We start from the raw sequence: 19958 nt of genomic DNA on the forward strand, positions 1-19958 counted from the left end.
TCCAAACGAACGCCCAAGTAGTCTTTAGCCTCTTGACGAATAAGCAGAAAAAGAACCTTTTATGATCACGGCATTGCTTTATTACTTGTAAACCACAAGAATGCAGCAATAACTGACGTCAACTGACATATATTGAAGAAAACATCAAACAAAAAACACTCAACAGCTCGGTAGTCAACGCAGCATAAAAATGTTATAAAGTTATTCTGAAATCACAGTAAATTAGCAAAGACTGAAAGAAAAAAATATTTCTGCCCTCGCCTAAGAATAAATCTGTTTTATGTATTGTAGACAACAAATAAAGAGCATAATTTCCCTTGTCAACGCTCGCCTTTCCACCGGGACGGTTTAGCTTTGACGCTCACGTATTATACTTCTTATGACTCCAGACTCTCCCCCCTCGGTCCAACTCGTCAGTGCAATGTGCTTCGCCTCTACTGCCGGTGCAGCTTTATGCCAATATGGCTTTCTGCCACTACTTCCAGCAGAGGCGTAATCCCACTTCCCATACTGTCCAGTGGGGCACACGCTATCTCACGCTGCTGTGTGAGATCACTGCTTGGCCTTGGCCGTGTCCTCCAGGAGAGCTCTCATGTCCAACAGAGCATCCTCTACTACTTGGGCAAACTTGGCAGCGTGGGTTTCCTCACAGCTGTTGAAGGCCGTGATGGAGATGTTGATGTGTTCTTCCATGGGGTTGTAACACACTCCGTAACCATCTGGTACCGCTGGTCCGAAACACATTACGCAGTCTGTCTTGGAGCTCACCTGGCCAAGGAGAAACAAAGAACAAAAGCAAATAATCATATAAGGAATTTTCTGAACTGGCTGATTTAGTCGCATTAAATCTTGTCTGTTTTTAGTTACAAACTACCTGACTGGTGGAGAGATTGTAATGCAGCGCCACAGCGTAGGAAGTATCCATGAATATCTCGGGCATGGACGTCAGGTCCTCTATGCTTTGCAGTTTCAGCCCCAGAAGGTGTCTGTCTATGGCTTGCCCGTGAATTGCCTAATCGGAAACATCGAGTAAAACCCGAGATGAAGCTGAACACCACGGACAGACGCGATCAAGCTGATATTTGTATGGATGCGAGTGTCGGTTTTTACATTGTTTGTGTACTCCCTGTGAGTCTGGATAGCCTTCTGCAGCAATGCCACCTTCTCTGTGTCCTGTCGGCACATGAGTCAAAAACGATGTCTGAGGAGGCCGGTCATACGGTTTGCATGTATGATTAATGTAAATGATCCAGGTTTGAAGAGCAGGTTTACCTTATGAGCCGAGTCTTCCATGGCCTGAACAAATTTGAGCGAGTCCACGGTTACGGTGCGGATCGTGTCTGTCCGGCCATATTTGAACATTCGTAAGGACGCACTCTCGTAGGTAGAGCAGCATGTTTTATACATCCTAAAAAGAGTGTATATGATTGTAACTCACTGACTGTTTGAGTATGATGTTAAAAAATAAACAGGTTTTGTTTTTTTAACCCCCCCCCTTTTTTTTTTTCTCTCCAATTGTACTTGGCCAATTACCCCACTCTTCCGAGCCGTCCTGGTCGCTGCTCCACCCCCTCTGCCGATCCGGGGAGGGCTGCAGACTACCGCATGCCTCCTCCCATACATGTGGAGTCGCCAGCCGCTGCTTTTCACCTGACAGTGAGGAGTTTCACCAGGGGGGCGTAGCACGTGGGAGGATCACGCTATTCCCCCCAGTTCCCACTCCCCCCCGAAAAGGCGCCCCGACCGACCAGAGGAGGCGCTAGTGCAGCGACCAGGACACACTCCCACACCCGGCTTCCCGCCCGCAGACACGGCCAATAGGGTCTGTAGACGCCCAACCAAGCCGGAGGCAATGGGGATTCGAACCGCCGAACCCCGTATTGGTAGGCAACGGAATAGCCACCCAGACGCCCTGAACATGTATTTCTATTAAAAGTATCATTAAACTCACCTGAAGTAAGCAAGCTGAAGAGCCATTTGAACAAATGCATCGGGGCTCATCTGGTGTCGCTTGGGAACATTTTTTCCGAAATGAGAAAACGAAAGTACTTTCACATCCAGGTCATGGACCATTCTGATGAAACAGAAGAAAGTCACTTGCACAGAGGAACCTCCACCGACGCAACAAATTACGAGGGACAAGGATCACAACTTGTCTAAACATACATGTTCATATTTTGTTTGGCCTTTTCAATGTCTCTCTTGACCTCAGGAGTGATGTTAAAACGCAGTTTTTGAGGCATGGCCAGAGGAACCATGGGAGCACGGACCATTTCAGTCTTTTGCCTGTTGAGAAAAAAAATAAATAAATAAAAATGATTACTTGTTGGTTCACAGTCACACATGCTAGACACTAACCCATCAAGTGACGTTATGCAATAGATGTAACTTACATGTAGTTGACAACGTAATCAATTAGAAAGACAATGGGAGGCCCTTCAGATGGCGCGTGCTCATAAACCAGTCCACAGGTGCCATCTTCACCGACGATAAACTGAGGATGGATAACAAACGGAGTTTACAACAGGCTCAAATTCTCATTCGCTGCCCTTAGTAAAACATTAAATAGGATTATATTCCAAGTAATCAGTGGAAAAACAAAACTGGTTAAAACTCGGATGAAAATCCAAACTCGTGGTGAAACTGAATGCTGAACCTGCAGGGTCTTATCAAACCAGCGGTTGCCACTGTTCCAGCGAGCACCTCCTCCATGCAGCATCTGGGCCGCCACACGGCTGTGGTACAGTTCATCCGACACAGACGGCATGGGGGCATCCAGGCAAACTGCGAAGATGCTCTTCTGGATGGAGCGGACCGACTCCTTATTCGTCTTATCTAAGTGGGGGGAAAAGCTAGAGAGTAAGCCATCTCTCCCCCCCTCAGGCCTACGACGAAAAACTTTCTCATCGTTTCTTAAGACATTTTCACGACGGTGACTTTAAATAATCCTCGAGACTGATTCGGCTGATTTGCTACACGGGCTTTTCCGGACGGTTCTCCTCCTCTCGAGCCTCACCCTTGATCAGGTTATTGTAGGCCTTGCCCCAGGTGTTGCGGTGCTGGGAGGTTAGGATGCCGATGGGCTCCTTGTTGGTCTGCAAGGACGAGTTCCAGATCTTCTCCAGCTGCATGTAGATCTGGTCCACGGTCAGCGGGGATCCATCGCTGTTGTACACATCCAAGACAAAGAACTGCGGCGAGAGAGAAAAAAGAAGAAGAAAAGCCATGTCTGAAAGTGGAGTTGATGAAACGATGTGACTGGTTTGCTTTTAAACGTACTGCCGGCACGTTGGAAAGACTCAAGTAGCGGAGCGCCAGCACCATCTAGAGTACCTGGAAGTTGTGGACCACAGTGATGTGAGTGGGAGGTTTTTTTCCGATGGCGTGATTCACTAGTGTGTCTTTCTTTGGTCCGGGGACGCGGCTGGAGGACAGGATCTGGTAATACTGGGCCATGCACAGCGGCTTGCCACCCAAGTACTCCACGGGCAAGGTATTACTGTGACACAGCAGCACACTTCATCATTTCAGGAGCAGTTTTAAATCACACTCATAGCAAAAGCACCCAACTACAACAGGGTGTTTGAATTTTTACGATACATTCAGAAACATTTTAACGGTCCGACTCACTTGTCAATCATTTTTTTGAATTCCAAAACTCCTGCGATCAGCTTGGCGGCAAACCTGCGGGACGGACATTATCGGGTTATTGACAAAAGAGAGAGATGCTGCGCGAATCCGTTAACTTGACAGCGGTGCCATGGCGCTCCGTCTCGGGTAAATGAAAAAGCCATTACTGCGGAGGGCGAGACATAATAAGCGTGTCTTGCAATTATAATGTCTTGCCCTATGTAATGAAGGCTTTTTAATTCACCTGAGACGGAGCGCCTTGGTACCGCTGGGGTGTTTTTTTTTTTTTTTCAATACCCACATCTGCATTTCAAAGCAAGCACGGCTACGGCGTTGGGTGAACCGTCGAAAGTTACGGCGACAACCACAGGGAAACGTTATTTAATCCGGACAAATAAGGTCACACTGTGTGAGAGGCGAGAAATAACCCTTAACGTTAAGACCTCAAACAATGCAGGGCACTGGATTAGCTGGGGGGTATTTCTTCACGGGGCCACATTGTCCACTACATACTCCAGAACCACAGTAGTCAAAAAAACAAAAAACAAAAAGCCGAGCAATGCTCCAAGCAGCCAAAGGGCCTAAAATAGCCGGTGTAAGGAGGGATGTCTGTGTGAAAGGTCGGCCTGTGCTCCGGTGTACCGCAACACTTAAAGAAAATCAGCTGGGAGAATGACCTTCGTTAGCCCGTTCCTCTACACAGACATGCCATGCTTTTAATTAGTGGTATGAGCAGAGCAAAGTAAAAAAGAGGTGTCAAGTATCACACGTTTCTACGTTTTGAATCTCGATTCTCTCTGAGTGCAGGCGTTCGCTCTGTAGCGTAAACGACCTTTTTCATAATGGCCGGTTTCACTTTGCACAGCGGTTTCCAGTCCGGTACCTGGTTGCTCACCTCATCTGTCCTTGGCGGTCGTGAAAATGCATGCGGGGCAGAACAACCCCGGGGCTCGTATAGACCGCCAGTGGCATACGAGAATCCAGATAGGCTGACTGCAACCACCATTCTGACAGCTACATGAAGAGAACAACAGCCAGAGAGCAGGCGATGATACGCCGGTTGGTATTTCTCCAGTCCCGGTTTATATATATTCAGATGACACTGCAGACTTTGGTAGGCCACGTGGCTGCTAAGCAGGCTCAGATATGAGGCCGGCGCTTAATGGATATTAAAACAATTCCCTTATTTCCTCTGAGAGGCGGCCTATGCAGTATGTCGTCATGTAGTTAAAACTTCAAACTCTAAAAAAAAAGCCTTTGTAGGGTCTGGTCCCTCTATCAGCTACTGGACTGCTACCTTATAAGAGCAAGTGTGTGTGACTGTGCAGCTACAGTTTAACAATGTACTTACCTTTTATGCGATTCATTTCTCACAGCTATACTCGTTACGGAGTGTCACTGTTGTATGTTTGTGTGGAGAGTCTCTGCTACTCTTATCTCTGTAATGACGCTGCTTTCTGAGCCGGGTCGACTTTTGAAATAGGGACTATTGATCTCAGCGGGGCCAACAGGTTGTAAAAAGGCTAGATAAAATACAATAAATAAATATATATATATACCCAGTTTTCAGTCTTGTGACCCCGACGCTCCAGGCGTTTCTGGAGCCTCTCTCCCACGCCACCCTTGAGGAACTCCTCCACCAAGCCTTGTGTGTGCTCCAACTCCTCCTTGCTGACGATGGGCTCCAGCATGGCCAGGTAGCGCTCGCATGTCTGCTTCAGCGGAGGTACGGGTAGTTTAGGCAAACCCTCCTGATGCACCAGGGACCGCGCTGGGATCTGTGGCACTGGTCTGACCAGATGGCGTGGCCTCACCACGCCCGGCCGCAGCTGCAAAACATGTCAGTCGGACGAGTGGAGAAGACATATGTTGCGTTTTTTTTTGCTTTGCAATGCATACCGCCTAGTAGCCTGAATCATCAGCAGGGGGAGGGGGGAGGGGGAGTTATGTTATAACTACCCTGCAGTTTGACATCCGGGAACATCAAAATATAAAAAAATAAACAGTGCAGCCATGGCTGATATTCCCAGTGATGGGGATGTCGATTTGGACCATATGATTGACGCAGCCAGATTACACGAGAACAAGTCGTTACGTATCAAATCAGAGAGAGAGGGGAGAGAGAGAGGGGGAGAGAGAGAGAGAGGGAGAGAGAGAGAGAGGGAGAGCGAGAGGGGGAGAGAGAGAGAGAGAGAGGCAGAGAGAGGGGGAGAGAGAGGCAGAGAGAGGGGGGAGAGAGAGGCAGAGAGGGGGAGAGAGAGAGGCAGAGAGAGGGGGGGAGAGAGAGAGGGGGGGGCGACCATATGAGAACACTCAGCATTAATGGGGGTTATGGTGTGCAGAAACAAAGCAGATTTTTCTGCTTTATAACAACACACAATGCGCCATCCGGAAGATCAAGTCTATGGGAGTTGACAGCGGAGCAAGTCGGCTGAATCATTTCTTGCTTTCTTTCTTGTTTGTTTTTTTGTTTTGTTTTGTTTCTTGTTCGGACCAACTGGCGTCCGCTCCGCCGGTTTATAAATAGAGACCTGACACACTCCATCAACCTTTGCAACGAAAGCTGAAACAAATAGGCGCGCGAGCCTGCACGCGCACGCGCGCGAGCCTATATTGGCTCGTACACTCTGCGGGCCAAAGTTCATCCGTTCCTACGTGTAAACGACACTCGCCGTGTCGACGCCTCCGGTCACTAAAATGTGCCGGCGTGAAAAGGCTCGTCCATATAAACGCTCTTGTTTTTTTAATTTAATTTTATTTTATTTTACCGCCGCCGCCCCTCTTTCCCTTCCTGTTTTAATATCTGGGATAGAAAGACGGCAGCGAAGCCCCGCCCCCTTCTCCTCCGCAGCGGCCGACATTATAACAGGCAAACGTGCTGCGCTTCTTCTTCTTCTTCTTCTGCTTCTTCTTTTATAAAAACAAACCAACAAACAAACAACAACAACAACGCACACAGGCAGACAAACAACCGGGGCGTCCTACTCACCGCCGCCCTGACCAACACGCCCAACATGACCGTCTCGCCGGCGCCCTCTCAGGGTGTCGTTTGTCCCGGGGAACACAGCGCCGGAGACCTCCGCGCTGACATGTCTCAAGGACACAGCCGCGTCCAACGTGTCAGCCGGGCGACTGAGAGAACCGCCTCCGCCCCCTGCCGGACGCGCCGGGGTACGACAAGTAGAAGCGAGCCTTGCCGTCGCAAAAAGTCGCACGTCCACGGACGCGTTTGCGTTACGGTCGGCCCCCCCGTAGTGCGGAACCCCCCCCCTCCGCCCCGCACAGAATTACTCTTTATTCGGGTAACAGGAATATGCGGGTCACTTTGAATACGTGCACGGCCAATAAGTCAGGCATATTTGTTTAAACGATGTCAGTTTATTGATGAAATAAAAAGCAGGCCCTGATATAAATAATACATTTTTTTTTGAAGTACAAAATTACTTGGGCGCGTTTGGCGCAGGAGGTTGTACAGTTCTTCGCTGACCACACGATGGCGCTCGTCCAACGTCCTCGACGGAGAAGCGGTTATAAATAACCGATTTTCTCAAGGAAATACAAATCAAACACAGGCTCCAATGTCTAATCGAATCGTTATAAAGATAATATTTAAATGAGAGGTACATTCTTCTTCTTCTTCTTCTTCTTCTGTAGATTATAATTTTGTCTGAGAATAGCGTAAGAAATGAATGGGCGATGTGCAAAAAAAAAAGTAATTCCAGACGAATACGACTACTCTATGCATCACATCTCAACAAAAAAAAGAAAAAAATTTTGTTTCTTTTTCACTGACAAGAGTAGAGAGGGAATTGCAGTCGTGTCATGGTTTTTATTTCAAAGGAGAAAAAAAAACAAAACAAATAAAAGAAATTATACAAAAATAAACCCCCCCACCCCACCCCACCCCCCCACCCCACAAATCAAAACGCCTCGATTGCTCTGGTCCATCCGCTGCCTGTTAACAATGTGTGTTTCAAGCAAATTGTCTGAGCGGCGAATATCTGCTCAAGGTCCGTCTGCTGCCAGCTCATGAACTCGGATAGTCCCCCCGAACCCAGCACCGAGATCAGGTTGGAGATGTTCGTCGGGTCCAACTGTTCCGAGTCCGAGTGCGAGTCGTCGTCAGTCCTCATCCTTTTGCACGGCGCCGGCCCCAAGTCCGGCAAATAAAACTCTGGGTCGACGATGTGATAACTTGAGTCCAGCTTCCGCTTTTTGCTGTAAACCTGCGGCTGCTTCGGCGGCGCGCAACAGTCCGAGTGGAAGTATCCGTTGGTGACAGTGGTCACCACATGCGTGTCCAAGTCCAGCACAGTCTTCTGGTTGGCTTGCGTGTTCGGAACAGGTAACTCCCAGGGGGATTTCTCCGCGCAACTCCAACAGGCGTCCGACACCATGAGGCTGGAGACGCCGGCTGGGAGCATGGCGCAGGAGGAGGCTTCTTGGTGCGCCGCCTCTGCGGACGCGCTGCCGGGCTGCTGGTGCGCTCCGCAGTGCCAGGAGTCCGACTCGACCGCGCCGAAGTTGCAGTAGAAGTCGTCGGCCAACTCGGCGAACCTGCCGCTCAGCTCCAGGCGCTCTTGCCTCTCGCAGACCGCGCTCGCATCCTCGTACTGGTGCGTCCTCTGCGCCGGCGTGAAGTTCTTGCTCATGTAAAACTGCCTGGCGTTTCGGAGTACGTAGGTTACCAGCAAGTTCTTGTGGAGCTTGATGCCGCCTCGCTGCGTCCTGGAGCTCTGGATTTTCCGCAAAGACATAGAGATCAGGTTCTGTGCGTCAAATGCACACTCCATCCTCAAACGGGCCGACCTTCTTCTCCCCTTATTCTGTCAAAACGGCTGTTTCCTCGCTGAAGAAATGTTTTACGCGTTTAAGCTGAGCTTTCCACTTGGTTCGCGCAGACAGTGCACATAGTGCTCCATGTCTTCCCAGTAAGGGCATGGATTTGCAACTCTCATCTTTCCTTGCCACGCCCTCGCACAGACGTCGTCCAATTGAAAGGAGGCGGTCCCTCTGTTATACGCAAATGTCACCACGAGCCTCATTCAGGATGCATGTAGGAGTGGGCATGCTGCATTTCACCAAACATTCTATAGGCTTTGCATCTCCTGGTGCACGCAATGTTTGTAGGACGTTGTTCAAATAGAGTAGAGTAGAGTAGAGTAGAGTAGAGTAGAGTAGAACAAACAAGCATGACACGACACGACACAACACCACACTTGAATTATAGGGGACAAATAGGTAATACAATTACGCTTCCCACAAAAGCAAACATGTTCAAAGACTTACATCCACCGGGACTTCTATGTGCACACATGTGCATGCCTGCCCTGGCGCAGGGCACTAACTATGATGTCATTAAGGACATCCGCTTATAATGAAAACATCGCCACTGCACCTTGACCTGTCTGGGGTAAAAGCCTTTTGCCGAGAGGATATCTGTCATCCATGCCAAACATCTGTTTGTGTGTGTACATGAATGACATGGAGATGACTGAAATACTGCACACCTGGATATGATTTTGATTTCCTGCCAAATCGGTGAATCAGAACTGCAACCATTATTATGGTTATCATGTCCTGATAATAGGGGGCCGCTGGAGTCTAACATAGCTTGAAATCATATTCGCCAGTGTGCCTCTCTTGTTAGGACTTTAGGTTGAATGGCCTTCCGGTAGTCCTGCCAATGTATGATATGTGTAGGGTCTGGTATAGTATAGTATAGCATAGCATAGTATAGCATAGCATAACACAGAATAGTATAGTAAAGTAAAAGCATAACACAGAATAGTGTAGTATAGTATAGCATAACACAGAATAGCATAGTATAGTATAGCATAACACAGAATAGTATAGTATAGTATAACACAGAATAGTATAGTATAGTATAGCATAACACAGAATAGTATAGTATAGTATAACACAGAATAGTATAGTATAACACAGAATAGTATAGTATAGTAAAATATAGTATAACATATAATAGTATAGTATAGTAAAATATAGTATAACATATAATAGTATAGTATAGTATAACACAGAATAGTATAGTATAACACGGAATAGAATAGTATATAATATAGTATATAATATACTTCTGGACTGCCACCTTGTCGTGGTGGAGAAGCTTGCATGTACTAATGATCCCAAGAGCTAGTATGTCATCCGGAGCTTGGCTCCTGGTAGGGTCACCCAAGGCAGATAGGTCAAGGGGGAGGTCCCAGACGAAGCGTGATCCAACAAAGACCTCAGTGGTGAAACTGGCAGAAGATGTCTCCAGGTCCCAACAGCAGTGAAGGCGGATGAAGGCTGCAACAGAGGGTGGTCCCCAATCGTCTTGGTTCTCCATGCCATTGGACTCTGGCCACCCCCTGCCAAGGACCGTGTGGTGGCTGCAAGAGCATCAGCCTCTCCACGTAAAAAGCTGTCACGCACAGGCGGCCTCCCATTATGCGGCTCCAGGATCGGCCTCTACACCCACTCGAGGACCCAGAGGGACCCAGAGGGAGGATGGTCATACTCAACCCCAAGTGACCGCCGATGATGATGATGATGGTGATAATGAGTATAGTATAGTACAGTATAGTATAGCATAGCATAGTATAGCATAGCATAACATAGCATAGCATAGTACAATACAGTGCAGTATAGTATAGTATAGCATAGCACAGTATAGCATAACATAGTATAGTATAGCATAGCATAACATAGCACAGCATAGTACAATACAGTGCAGTATAGTATAGTATAGCACAGTATAGCATAGCATAACATAGCACAGCACAGTACAGTGCAGTGCAGTATAGTATAGTATAGTATAGTATAGTATAGTATATGCTACCTTCAAATGGAACTCGTGAGTTCGTGGTTACGACATGGGAAGTCGTGTACACGGTATACTTGGCGTTCAAGTGGTTCAGTCGTGAGAGCACCGCTGCTGGGCCACATGGACGCCCAAAGACTCCTCCTCCACGTGACGCAAAGGCACAATGACAGAGGAAGAAGACGAGGCCGTGGGGAATATCACCATTTTCTTCAGACATGTTATAAAGGTACGAAGAAAAAAAAAATCTATAAGACTAAAATTACAATATATTAACTTACCATCCACCGCAAAATGAACTTCCATGGCCTCTGCCATTTCTGAAATGTCAACAACACGTCACAACCCGTGACTTTCAGAAAATGTCCACTTCCGAAGTCATGAATTCCACGAGGGGGGGGGGGCGTTCATATGGACTCTTCTCGTGAACACGGTAAACACAACCCCATTTGAAGACAGCTATAGTATAGTATCTATAGTATAGTATAGCATAGTATAGTACAGTATAATATAGTATCTATAGTATAATATAGTATAGTATCTATGGTATAGTATAGTATAGCACATTATAGTACAGTACAGTATCTATAGTATAGTATAGTATAGTATAGTATCTACAGTATCAGTATCAGTATAGTATAGTATCTATAGTACAGTATAGTATAGTATCTATATTATAATATAGTATAATATCTATAGTATTAGTTTAGTATAGTATCTATAGTACAGTACAGTATAGTATCTATAGTACAATATAGTATAATATCTATAGTATAGTATAGTATAGTATAGTCCGTTTTATTTGTATAACCCAATATCACAAATAACAAATTTGCCTCAGTGGGCTTCACAGCAACACAACATCCTGTCCTTTGACCCTCTCCTCAGATGAGGAAAAACTCCCTAAAAGAAAAAAAAAATCCCAGGGAGAAAAAATAGGAAGGAACCTCAGGGAGAGCAACAGAGGAGGGATCTCTCTCCCAAGGCGGACAACGCGCAATGGATGTTGTGTTTACACAGTTTACACAATACAACACTGAAAGAGGATAACAGAATTATAAAATATATGAAGAATAAGATGAGGAGGATGCCAGGCAGTGTCCAGATACCACCGGAACAGCCCAGCACCCGAGCCACGCGGCCAGCATCACCATATTGAAAAAAATAAATACAAAAAATTAGTCACACATCTTAGTGAGAGAAGGATATAACATTGAAACCGGAGAACAAAATTATATCATTTAATTATATTAGTGATATATAAAAAGGAAACGTGATGAGGGTACAGTATAGTATAGTTAGTATAGTATAGTATAGTATTATAGTTTCAGTTTTGCTTTTGAATTGACATTATACATTTCCTACAGTTTTCGTGTGAACAAAGACGGTCAGTAATGAACCCGGCCTTCATTATCTCTTCAGGTGGGCCTGCAAATCGTAGCAGATGTGGGAGGTTTTAGTTTTTAAACTTTTCCGTTTCAGTTTAAGATGACGTTTGGTGTAGAAAGCGCAGAATGTCCTGTATAATGTATTACATCCTGTCGGGTTATAAACGCCACACTGACGTAATGTGAAAAAAAGCGTGGGAGGATCACTAGGAGATTGTCTTACTACTAATCAGGGCATTGACAGTGGACCAGGGCGTTACGCATTGTTGAATGGTTCACTTCATATTATTACACTCCACTTTCTATGACTCGGACCACAAAACTGAAACGGAAAATAATTCAGAGAAATTAGCAAAAAAAAAAACATGAGGTCCCCTTTCATCTACTTTTCCAAACTCATCGTATATTATAGTATAGTAAACAGTTGTTTAATGTTATGTAGTATAGTATAATGTATATTATAGTTTAGTATAACACAATGCAGTACAGTATGGTATGGTATATAGTATAGTACCATATATCGCATCATATCACATCGTATCGTGTCATGTCGTATCGTATCGTATCACATTGTATCGTGTCACATTGTATCATATCACATCGTATCGTGTCATGCCGCATCGTATCGTATCACATTGTATCGTGTCACATTGTATCATATCACATCGTATCGTGTCATGCCGTATCGTATCGTATCACATTGTATCGTGTCACATTGTATCGCATCGTATCACATCATATCGTATCGTGTCATATTGTATCATGTCATATCGCATCGTATCACATCATATCGTATCGTGTCATATTGTATCATGTCATATCGCATCGTATCACATTGTATAGTATCACATCGTATTGGGCTGTATCGTATCGTGTCATATTGTATCATATCGTATCCTATCAAATCGTATCGTATCACACCACATTGTACCGTATCACACCGTATCGTGTCGTATATATCGTACCGTATCACATCGCATCGTGTCACATCGAATTGTGTCACATTGTATTGTGTTATATCATATCGTATCGTATCATATCACATCGTATTGTGTTATATCATATCGTATCGTATCATATCACATCGTATCGTGTCACATCGTATTGTCTTATATCATATCGTATCGTATCATATCACATCGTATTGTGTCACATCGTATTGTGTTATATCATATCGTATCGTATCATATCACATCGTATTGTGTTATATCATATCGTATCGTATCATATCACATCGTATCGTGTCACATCGTATTGTCTTATATCATATCGTATCGTATCATATCACATCGTATTGTGTCACATCGTATTGTGTTATATCATATCGTATCGTATCACATCGTATTGTGTTATATCATATCGTATCGTATCATATCACATCGTATTGTGTTATATCATATCGTATTGTATCACATCGTATTGTCTTATATCATATCGTATCGTATCACATCGTATTGTCTTATATCATATCGTATCGTATCATATCACATCGTATTGTGTCACATCGTATTGTGTTATATCATATCGTATCGTATCACATCGTATCATGTCACATTGTATCGTGTCACATCGTATTGTGTCGTATTGTATCATGTCATATTGTATCCTGTCGTATCGTGTCACATCGTATCGTGTCATATAGTATTGTATCATATCACATCGTATTGTCTCATACTGTAGCGTGTCGTATTGTGTCACATCGTATTGTGTCGTATTGTATCATGTCATATTGTGTCCTGTCGTATCGTGTCTCATCGTATCGTGTCATATAGTATTGTATCATATCACATTGTATCGTGTCATATTGTATAGTATCATATCATATCACATCATATCATATCACATCATATCGTGTCATATCGTATCATGTTGTATCGTGTCACATCATGTCGTATCGTATCGTGTCATATCATATTGTGTCATACCGTATCGTGTCATATCATGTCATACCGTATCATGTTGTATCGTGTCGTATCGTATCGTGTCGTATCGTATCGTGTCATATAGTATTATGTCGTACATGAAAGGTGCGGTTACAGACTCAGTTTAGATTGTTTTCACGCACTTTGACATTCATTTGCATTTTAGTTTTACAACATGCTTCCTTCAGGCATTTTCTCAAAGGTTTTTAAAGCACAAGGTCACAATATTCACCAGTTTTGTTTTTATTTTTTAATTGGATAGATAGATAGATAGATAGATAGATAGATAGATAGATAGATAGATAGATAGATAGATAGATAGATAGATAGATAGATAGATAGATAGATAGATAGATAGATAGATAGATAGATAGATAGATAGATAGATAGATAGATAGATAGATAGATGGGTGGGCTGGCTGGAGGATAGATAGATAGATAGATAGATAGATAGATAGATAGATAGATAGATAGATAGATAGATAGATAGATAGATAGATAGATAGATAGATAGATAGATAGATAGATAGATAGATAGATAGATAGATAGATAGATAGATAGATAGATAGATAGATAGATAGATAGATAGATAGATAGATAGATAGATAGATAGATAGATAGATGGATGGCTGGATGGGTGGATAGATAGATAGATAGATAGATAGATAGATAGATAGATAGATAGATAGATAGATATATTCTTTATCATCTTTCATAAGGGAAATTTACATTTATACATACATCAATAGATTCAAATATGAGTACAGAGATACTACTGTATATCACAACCATGTAAATCATGACAGAAGAGATGTTTCTGGTACATTTTCAGACAAGATACTTGGCTGTATTTGATATACTTTGTCAAACCACCAGTACCTTCCTTGCGGGTGGTTGCAGTGTGGGTCAGATCTTTCACAGCCTCTCAGTAAAGGGGTGGGGTGAGGCATGATGCACTAACACGGTGTACCCCAACAAACGCGGCCGCGGGCGGCTCAACCCGGACCGTCCCGTACCGACTCGGCGGTGGACAGACAATTAAAGATGTCCCACTTCACCCGGTATGGCTAGACGGAATCAGTACAATCCGAAAGGAAGGGGATTAGATAGGCCGAGGGGGGGGGGGCGTCCATTTAAAGGGCGTTCTGAGGATTGGATCTGTTTGAGATGATCATATCTCGGTTTGAGACGAGCAGAAAAATCAAACCTTTCCTCACAACGTGTGCGTCTTGCGTTGAACACGAGCAGCGACTGCATCTGATAAGGGGGGATACCAGATGTCGAAGAGCCTTTCGCATTGTTGGGAATTAGAGGGTGTCATGGGCCTTACCGGGCGCAACATCTGCAGGAGGAGACGCCCAGCTCGCATACCTGCCTGCCTTCACCGGCCCGCCAGCACCCACCGTCCAGGCCGGGGCTCATCCTGCACACTAAAGGTCAAATCAAACGCCGTGCACTGCAAAGGGAGAAAAGATGTTTAGCGTTTTTTTTTCCTCCTTTGTCATTAACATTCTGCAGAAGGGCATACCCACCGTCCATAACTCACATATTGTTTACGCTAAAGAATGCAGCTCCAAGAGAGCCATTGTGCAAGACTTACTTTAATTATCTCTAGTGTGGAGACTGTAATAACACCGAGGAATCACTGCTGAGCTCAATGAACAGACAGACAGACAGACAGACAGACAGACAGACAGACAGACAGACAGACAGACAGAGACAGACAGAAAGAGAGAGAGACAGACAGACAGAGAGAGAGAGAGAGAGACAGACAGACAGACAGAAAGAGAGAGAGACAGACAGACAGAGAGAGAGAGACAGACAAACAGAGAGACAGCGAGAGACAGACACAGAGAGAGAGAGAGAGAGGAGAGACAGACAGACAGAGAGACAGTGAGAGACAGACACAGAAAGAGAGAAAGAAAGACAGAGAGAACTGATTTTTTAAAATAAGTCTTTATTGAACAAAAAAATCAAAAAAACAGACTTGAAATCTTTTTAACAATATAAACAAGAGAGAGACAGAGAGAGACAGACAAACAGAGCGAGAGAGAGATAGACAGACAGAAAGAGACAGAGAGAGAGAGAGAGAGAGGAGAGAGAGAGAGAGAGAGAGAGAGGAGACAGAGAGAGCAAGAAAGGGAGCTAGACAGAGGGACAGAGAGAGAGACAGAGAGAGCAAGCGAGAGAGAGCTAGACAGAGGGACAGAGAGAGACAGAGAGAGCAAGAGAGAGAGAGCTAGACAGAGGGACAGAGAGAGACAGAGAGAGCAAGAAAGAGAGCTAGACAGAGGGACAGAGAGAGAGACAGAGAGAGCAAGAAAGAGAGCTAGACAGAGGGACAGAGAGAGAGACAGAGAGAGCAAGAAAGAGAGCTAGACAGAGGGACAGAGAGAGCGAGAGAGAGAGAGCTAGACAGAGGGACAGAGAGAGAGACAGAGAGAGAGCTAGACAGAGGGGACAGGAGAGAGAGACAGAGAGAGCGAGAGAAAGAGCTAGACAGAGGGACAGAGAGAGAGAGAGAGAGAGAGAGAGAGAGAGAGAGAGAGAGAGGAGAGAGAGAGAGAGAGAGAGAGAGAGAGAGAGAGAGAGAGGAGAGAGAGAGAGAGAGAGAGAGAGAGAGAGAGAGAGAGCTAGACAGAGGGACAGAGAGAGAGACAGAGAGAGCAAGAAAGAGAGCTAGAGAGAGGGACAGAGAGAGCGAGAGAGAGAGAGAGCTAGACAGAGGGACAGAGAGAGAGAGACAGAGAGAGAGCTAGACAGAGGGACAGAGAGAGAGACAGAGAGAGAGCTAGACAGAGGGACAGAGAGAGAGACAGAGAGAGAGCTAGACAGAGGGACAGAGAGGAGAGACAGAGAGAGCGAGAGAAAGAGCTAGACAGAGGGACAGAGAGAGAGAGAGAGGAGAGGAGAGAGAGAGAGAGAGAGAGAGAGGAGAGGAGAGAGAGAGAGAGAGAGAGAGAGAGAGAGAGAGAGAGAGAGAGCTAGACAGAGGGACAGAGAGAGAGACAGAGAGAGCGAGAGAAAGAGCTAGACAGAGGGACAGAGAGAGAGACAGAGAGAGCGAGAGAAAGAGCTAGACAGAGAGCTAGACAGAGGGACAGAGAGAGAAACAGAGAGAGCGAGAGAAAGAGCTAGACAGAGGGACAGAGAGAGAGACAGAGAGAGCGAGAGAGAGAGAGCTAGACAGAGGGACAGAGAGAGAGACAGAGAGGAGCGAGAGCGAGAGAAAGAGCTACACAGAGGGACAGAGAGAGAGACAGAGAGAGACAGAGAGCTAGACAAAGGGACAGAGAGAGACAGAGAGAGCGAGAGAAAAAGCTAGACAGAGGGACAGAGAGAGAGACAGAGAGAGCAAGAAAGAGAGCTAGACAGAGGGACAGAGAGAGAAACAGAGGAGAGCGAGAGAAAGAGCTAGACAGAGGGACAGAGAGACAGAGAGAGCGAGAGAGAGAGAGCTAGACAGAGGGACAGAGAGAGAAACAGAGAGAGCGAGAGAATGAGAGCTAGACAGAGGGACAGAGAGAGAGACAGAGAGAGCGAGAGAAAGAGCTAGACAGAGGGACAGAGAGAGAGACAGAGAGAGCGAGAGAAAGAGAACTAGACAGAGAGAGTTAGACAGAGAGACAGAGAGAGAGACAGAGAGCGAGAGAAAGAGCTAGACAGAGGGACAGAGAGAGAGACAGAGAGAGCGAGAGAGAGAGAAAGAAAGAGCACGACAGAGAGAGACAGAGAGAGCGAGAGAAAGAGCACGACAGAGGGACAGAGAGAGAGACAGAGAGAGCGAGAGAGAGAGAGCTAGACAGAGGGACAGAGAGAGAGACAGAGAGAGCGAGAGAGAGCGAGAGAAAGAGCACGACAGAGGGACAGAGAGAGAGACAGAGAGAGCGAGAGAGAGAGAGCGAGACAGAGGGACAGAGAGAGAGACAGAGAGAGCGAGAGAGAGAGAGCTAGACAGAGGGACAGAGAGAGAGACAGAGAGAGCGAGAGAGAGCGAGAGAAAGAGCACGACAGAGGGACAGAGAGAGAGACAGAGAGAGCGAGAGAGAGAGAGCTAGACAGAGGGACAGAGAGAGAAACAGAGAGAGCGAGAGAAAGAGCTAGACAGAGGGACAGAGAGAGCGAGAGAAAGAGCTAGACAGAGAGACAGAGAGAGAGAGAGAGCTAGACAGAGGGGCAGAGAGAGAAACAGAGAGAGCGAGAGAAAGAGCTAGACAGAGGGACAGAGAGAGAGAGAGAGCGAGAGAAAGAGAACTGGACAGAGAGTTAGAGACAGACAGAGCGAGAGCGAGAAAGAGAGCAAGACAGAGAGACAGAGAGAGCGAGAGAGAGCTAGACAGAGGGACAGAGAGAGAAACAGAGAGAGCGAGAGAAAGAGAGCTAGACAGAGAGAGTTAGACAGAGAGACAGAGAGAGCGAGAGAGAGAAAGAGAGCAAGACAGAGAGACAGAGAGAGAGACAGAGAGCGAGAGAAAGAGCTAGACAGGGACAGAGAGAGAGACAGAGAGAGCGAGAGAGAGAGAAAGAGCACGACAGAGAGAGACAGAGAGAGCGAGAGAAAGAGCACGACAGAGGGACAGAGAGAGAGACAGAGAGCGAGAGAGAGAGAGCTAGACAGAGGGACAGAGAGAGAGACAGAGAGAGACAGAGAGAGCGAGAGAGAGAGCTAGACAGAGGGACAGAGAGAGAGACAGAGAGAGCGAGAGCAAGAGAGCTAGACAGAGGGACAGAGAGAGAGACAGAGACAGCGAGAGAGAGAGAGCTAGACAGAGGGACAGAGAGAGAAACAGAGAGAGCGAGAGAAAGAGCTAGACAAAGGGAAAGAGAGAGAGAGAAAGAGCTAGACAAAGGGACAGAGAGAGAGCGAGAGAAAGAGAACTAGACAGAGAGAGTTAGAGACAGACAGAGCGAGAGCGAGAAAGAGAGCAAGACAGAGAGACAGAGAGAGCGAGAGAGAGAGAGCTAGACAGAGGGACAGAGAGAGAGACAGAGAGAGCAAGAGAAAGAGAGCTAGACAGAGGGACAGAGAGAGAAACAGAGAGAGCGAGAGAAAGAGAGCTAGACAGAGTTAGACAGAGAGACAGAGAGAGCGAGAGAGAGAAAGAGAGCAAGACAGAGAGACAGAGAAAGAAACAGAGAGAGAGCTAGACAGAGGGACAGAGAGAGAAACAGAGAGAGCGAGAGAGAGAGAGAGCTAGACAGAGGGACAGAGAGAGCGAGAGAGAGAGAGCTAGACAGAGGGACAGAGAGAGCGAGAGAGAGAGAGAGCTAGACAGAGGGACAGAGAGTGCGAGAGAGAGAGCTAGACAGAGGGACAGAGAGAGAAACAGAGAGAGCGAGAGAAAGAGCTAGACAGAGGGACAGAGAGAGAGACAGAGAGAGCGAGAGAAAGAGAACTAGACAGAGAGAGTTAGAGACAGACAGAGCGAGAGCGAAAAAGAGAGCAAGACAGAGAGCGAGAGAGAGAGAGCTAGACAGAGGGACAGAGAGAGAGACAGAGAGCGAGAGAAAGAGAAGTAGACAGAGAGAGTTAGACAAGAGACAGAGAGAGAGACAGAGAGCGAGAGAAAGAGCTAGACAGAGGGACAGAGAGAGAGACAGAGAGAGCGAGAGAGAGCGAGAGAAAGAGCAACGACAGAGGGACAGAGAGAGAGACAGAGAGAGCGAGAGAGAGAGAGCTAGACAGAGGGACAGAGAGAGAGACAGAGAGAGCGAGAGGAGAGAGAGCTAGACAGAGGGACAGAGAGAGAAACAGAGAGAGCGAGAGAAAGAGCTAGACAGAGGGACAGAGAGAGCGAGAGAAAGAGCTAGAGAGAGAAACAGAGAGAGCGAGAGAAAGAGAGCTAGACAGAGAGAGTTAGACAGAGAGAGAGAGAGCTAGACAGAGGGGCAGAGAGAGAAACAGAGAGAGCGAGAGAAAGAGCTAGACAGAGGGAAAGAGAGAGAGAGAGAGAGAGAGAGAGAGAGAGAGAGAGAGAGAGAGAGGAGAGAGAGAGAGAGAGAGAGAGAGAGAGAGAGAGAGAGAGCGAGAGAAAGAGAACTGGACAGAGAGAGTTAGAGACAGACAGAGCAGAGAGCGAGAAAGAGAGCAAGACAGAGAGACAGAGAGAGCGAGAGAGAGAGAGCTAGACAGAGGGACAGAGAGAGAAACAGAGAGAGCGAGAGAAAGAGAGCTAGACAGAGAGAGTTAGACA

The 19958-nt window shown here is 46.1% G+C and overlaps 3 protein-coding genes across 3 annotated transcripts in view; all 3 read right to left on the reverse strand.

Moving 5' to 3' along the window:
- Positions 1-57: 57 nt before the first annotated feature.
- Positions 58-6861, reverse strand: zgc:154046 (Carnitine O-acetyltransferase-like). Its single transcript, XM_056276385.1, has 14 exons — positions 6620-6861; positions 5190-5459; positions 4526-4644; positions 3631-3684; positions 3334-3499; positions 3017-3191; positions 2657-2835; positions 2394-2494; positions 2167-2286; positions 1952-2074; positions 1273-1408; positions 1111-1173; positions 875-1012; positions 58-768 (listed from the first exon to the last, which is right to left on the reverse strand). The coding sequence occupies exons 1-14, from the start codon at positions 6644-6646 to the stop codon at positions 553-555; spliced, it is 1887 nt and encodes a 628-aa protein (XP_056132360.1). The 5' UTR covers positions 6647-6861; the 3' UTR covers positions 58-552.
- Positions 6862-7550: 689 nt separating this feature from the next.
- On the reverse strand, positions 7551-8576 carry ier5l (immediate early response 5-like). Its single transcript, XM_056293021.1, has one exon. The coding sequence runs from the start codon at positions 8421-8423 to the stop codon at positions 7551-7553; it is 873 nt and encodes a 290-aa protein (XP_056148996.1). The 5' UTR covers positions 8424-8576.
- Positions 8577-15008: 6432 nt separating this feature from the next.
- The window catches only part of asb6 (ankyrin repeat and SOCS box containing 6), a 33347-nt gene continuing 28397 nt past the window's right edge, over positions 15009-19958 (reverse strand). Inside the window, exon 9 of the transcript XR_008810841.1 lies at positions 15009-15220. The gene's annotated coding sequence lies outside the window, so the exon portion shown is untranslated. The remainder of the gene's footprint in view (positions 15221-19958) is intronic.

The sequence above is a fragment of the Lampris incognitus genome, chromosome 1 (assembly GCF_029633865.1).
Source record: "Lampris incognitus isolate fLamInc1 chromosome 1, fLamInc1.hap2, whole genome shotgun sequence".
In the NCBI taxonomy this organism is placed as follows: domain Eukaryota; kingdom Metazoa; phylum Chordata; class Actinopteri; order Lampriformes; family Lampridae; genus Lampris; species Lampris incognitus.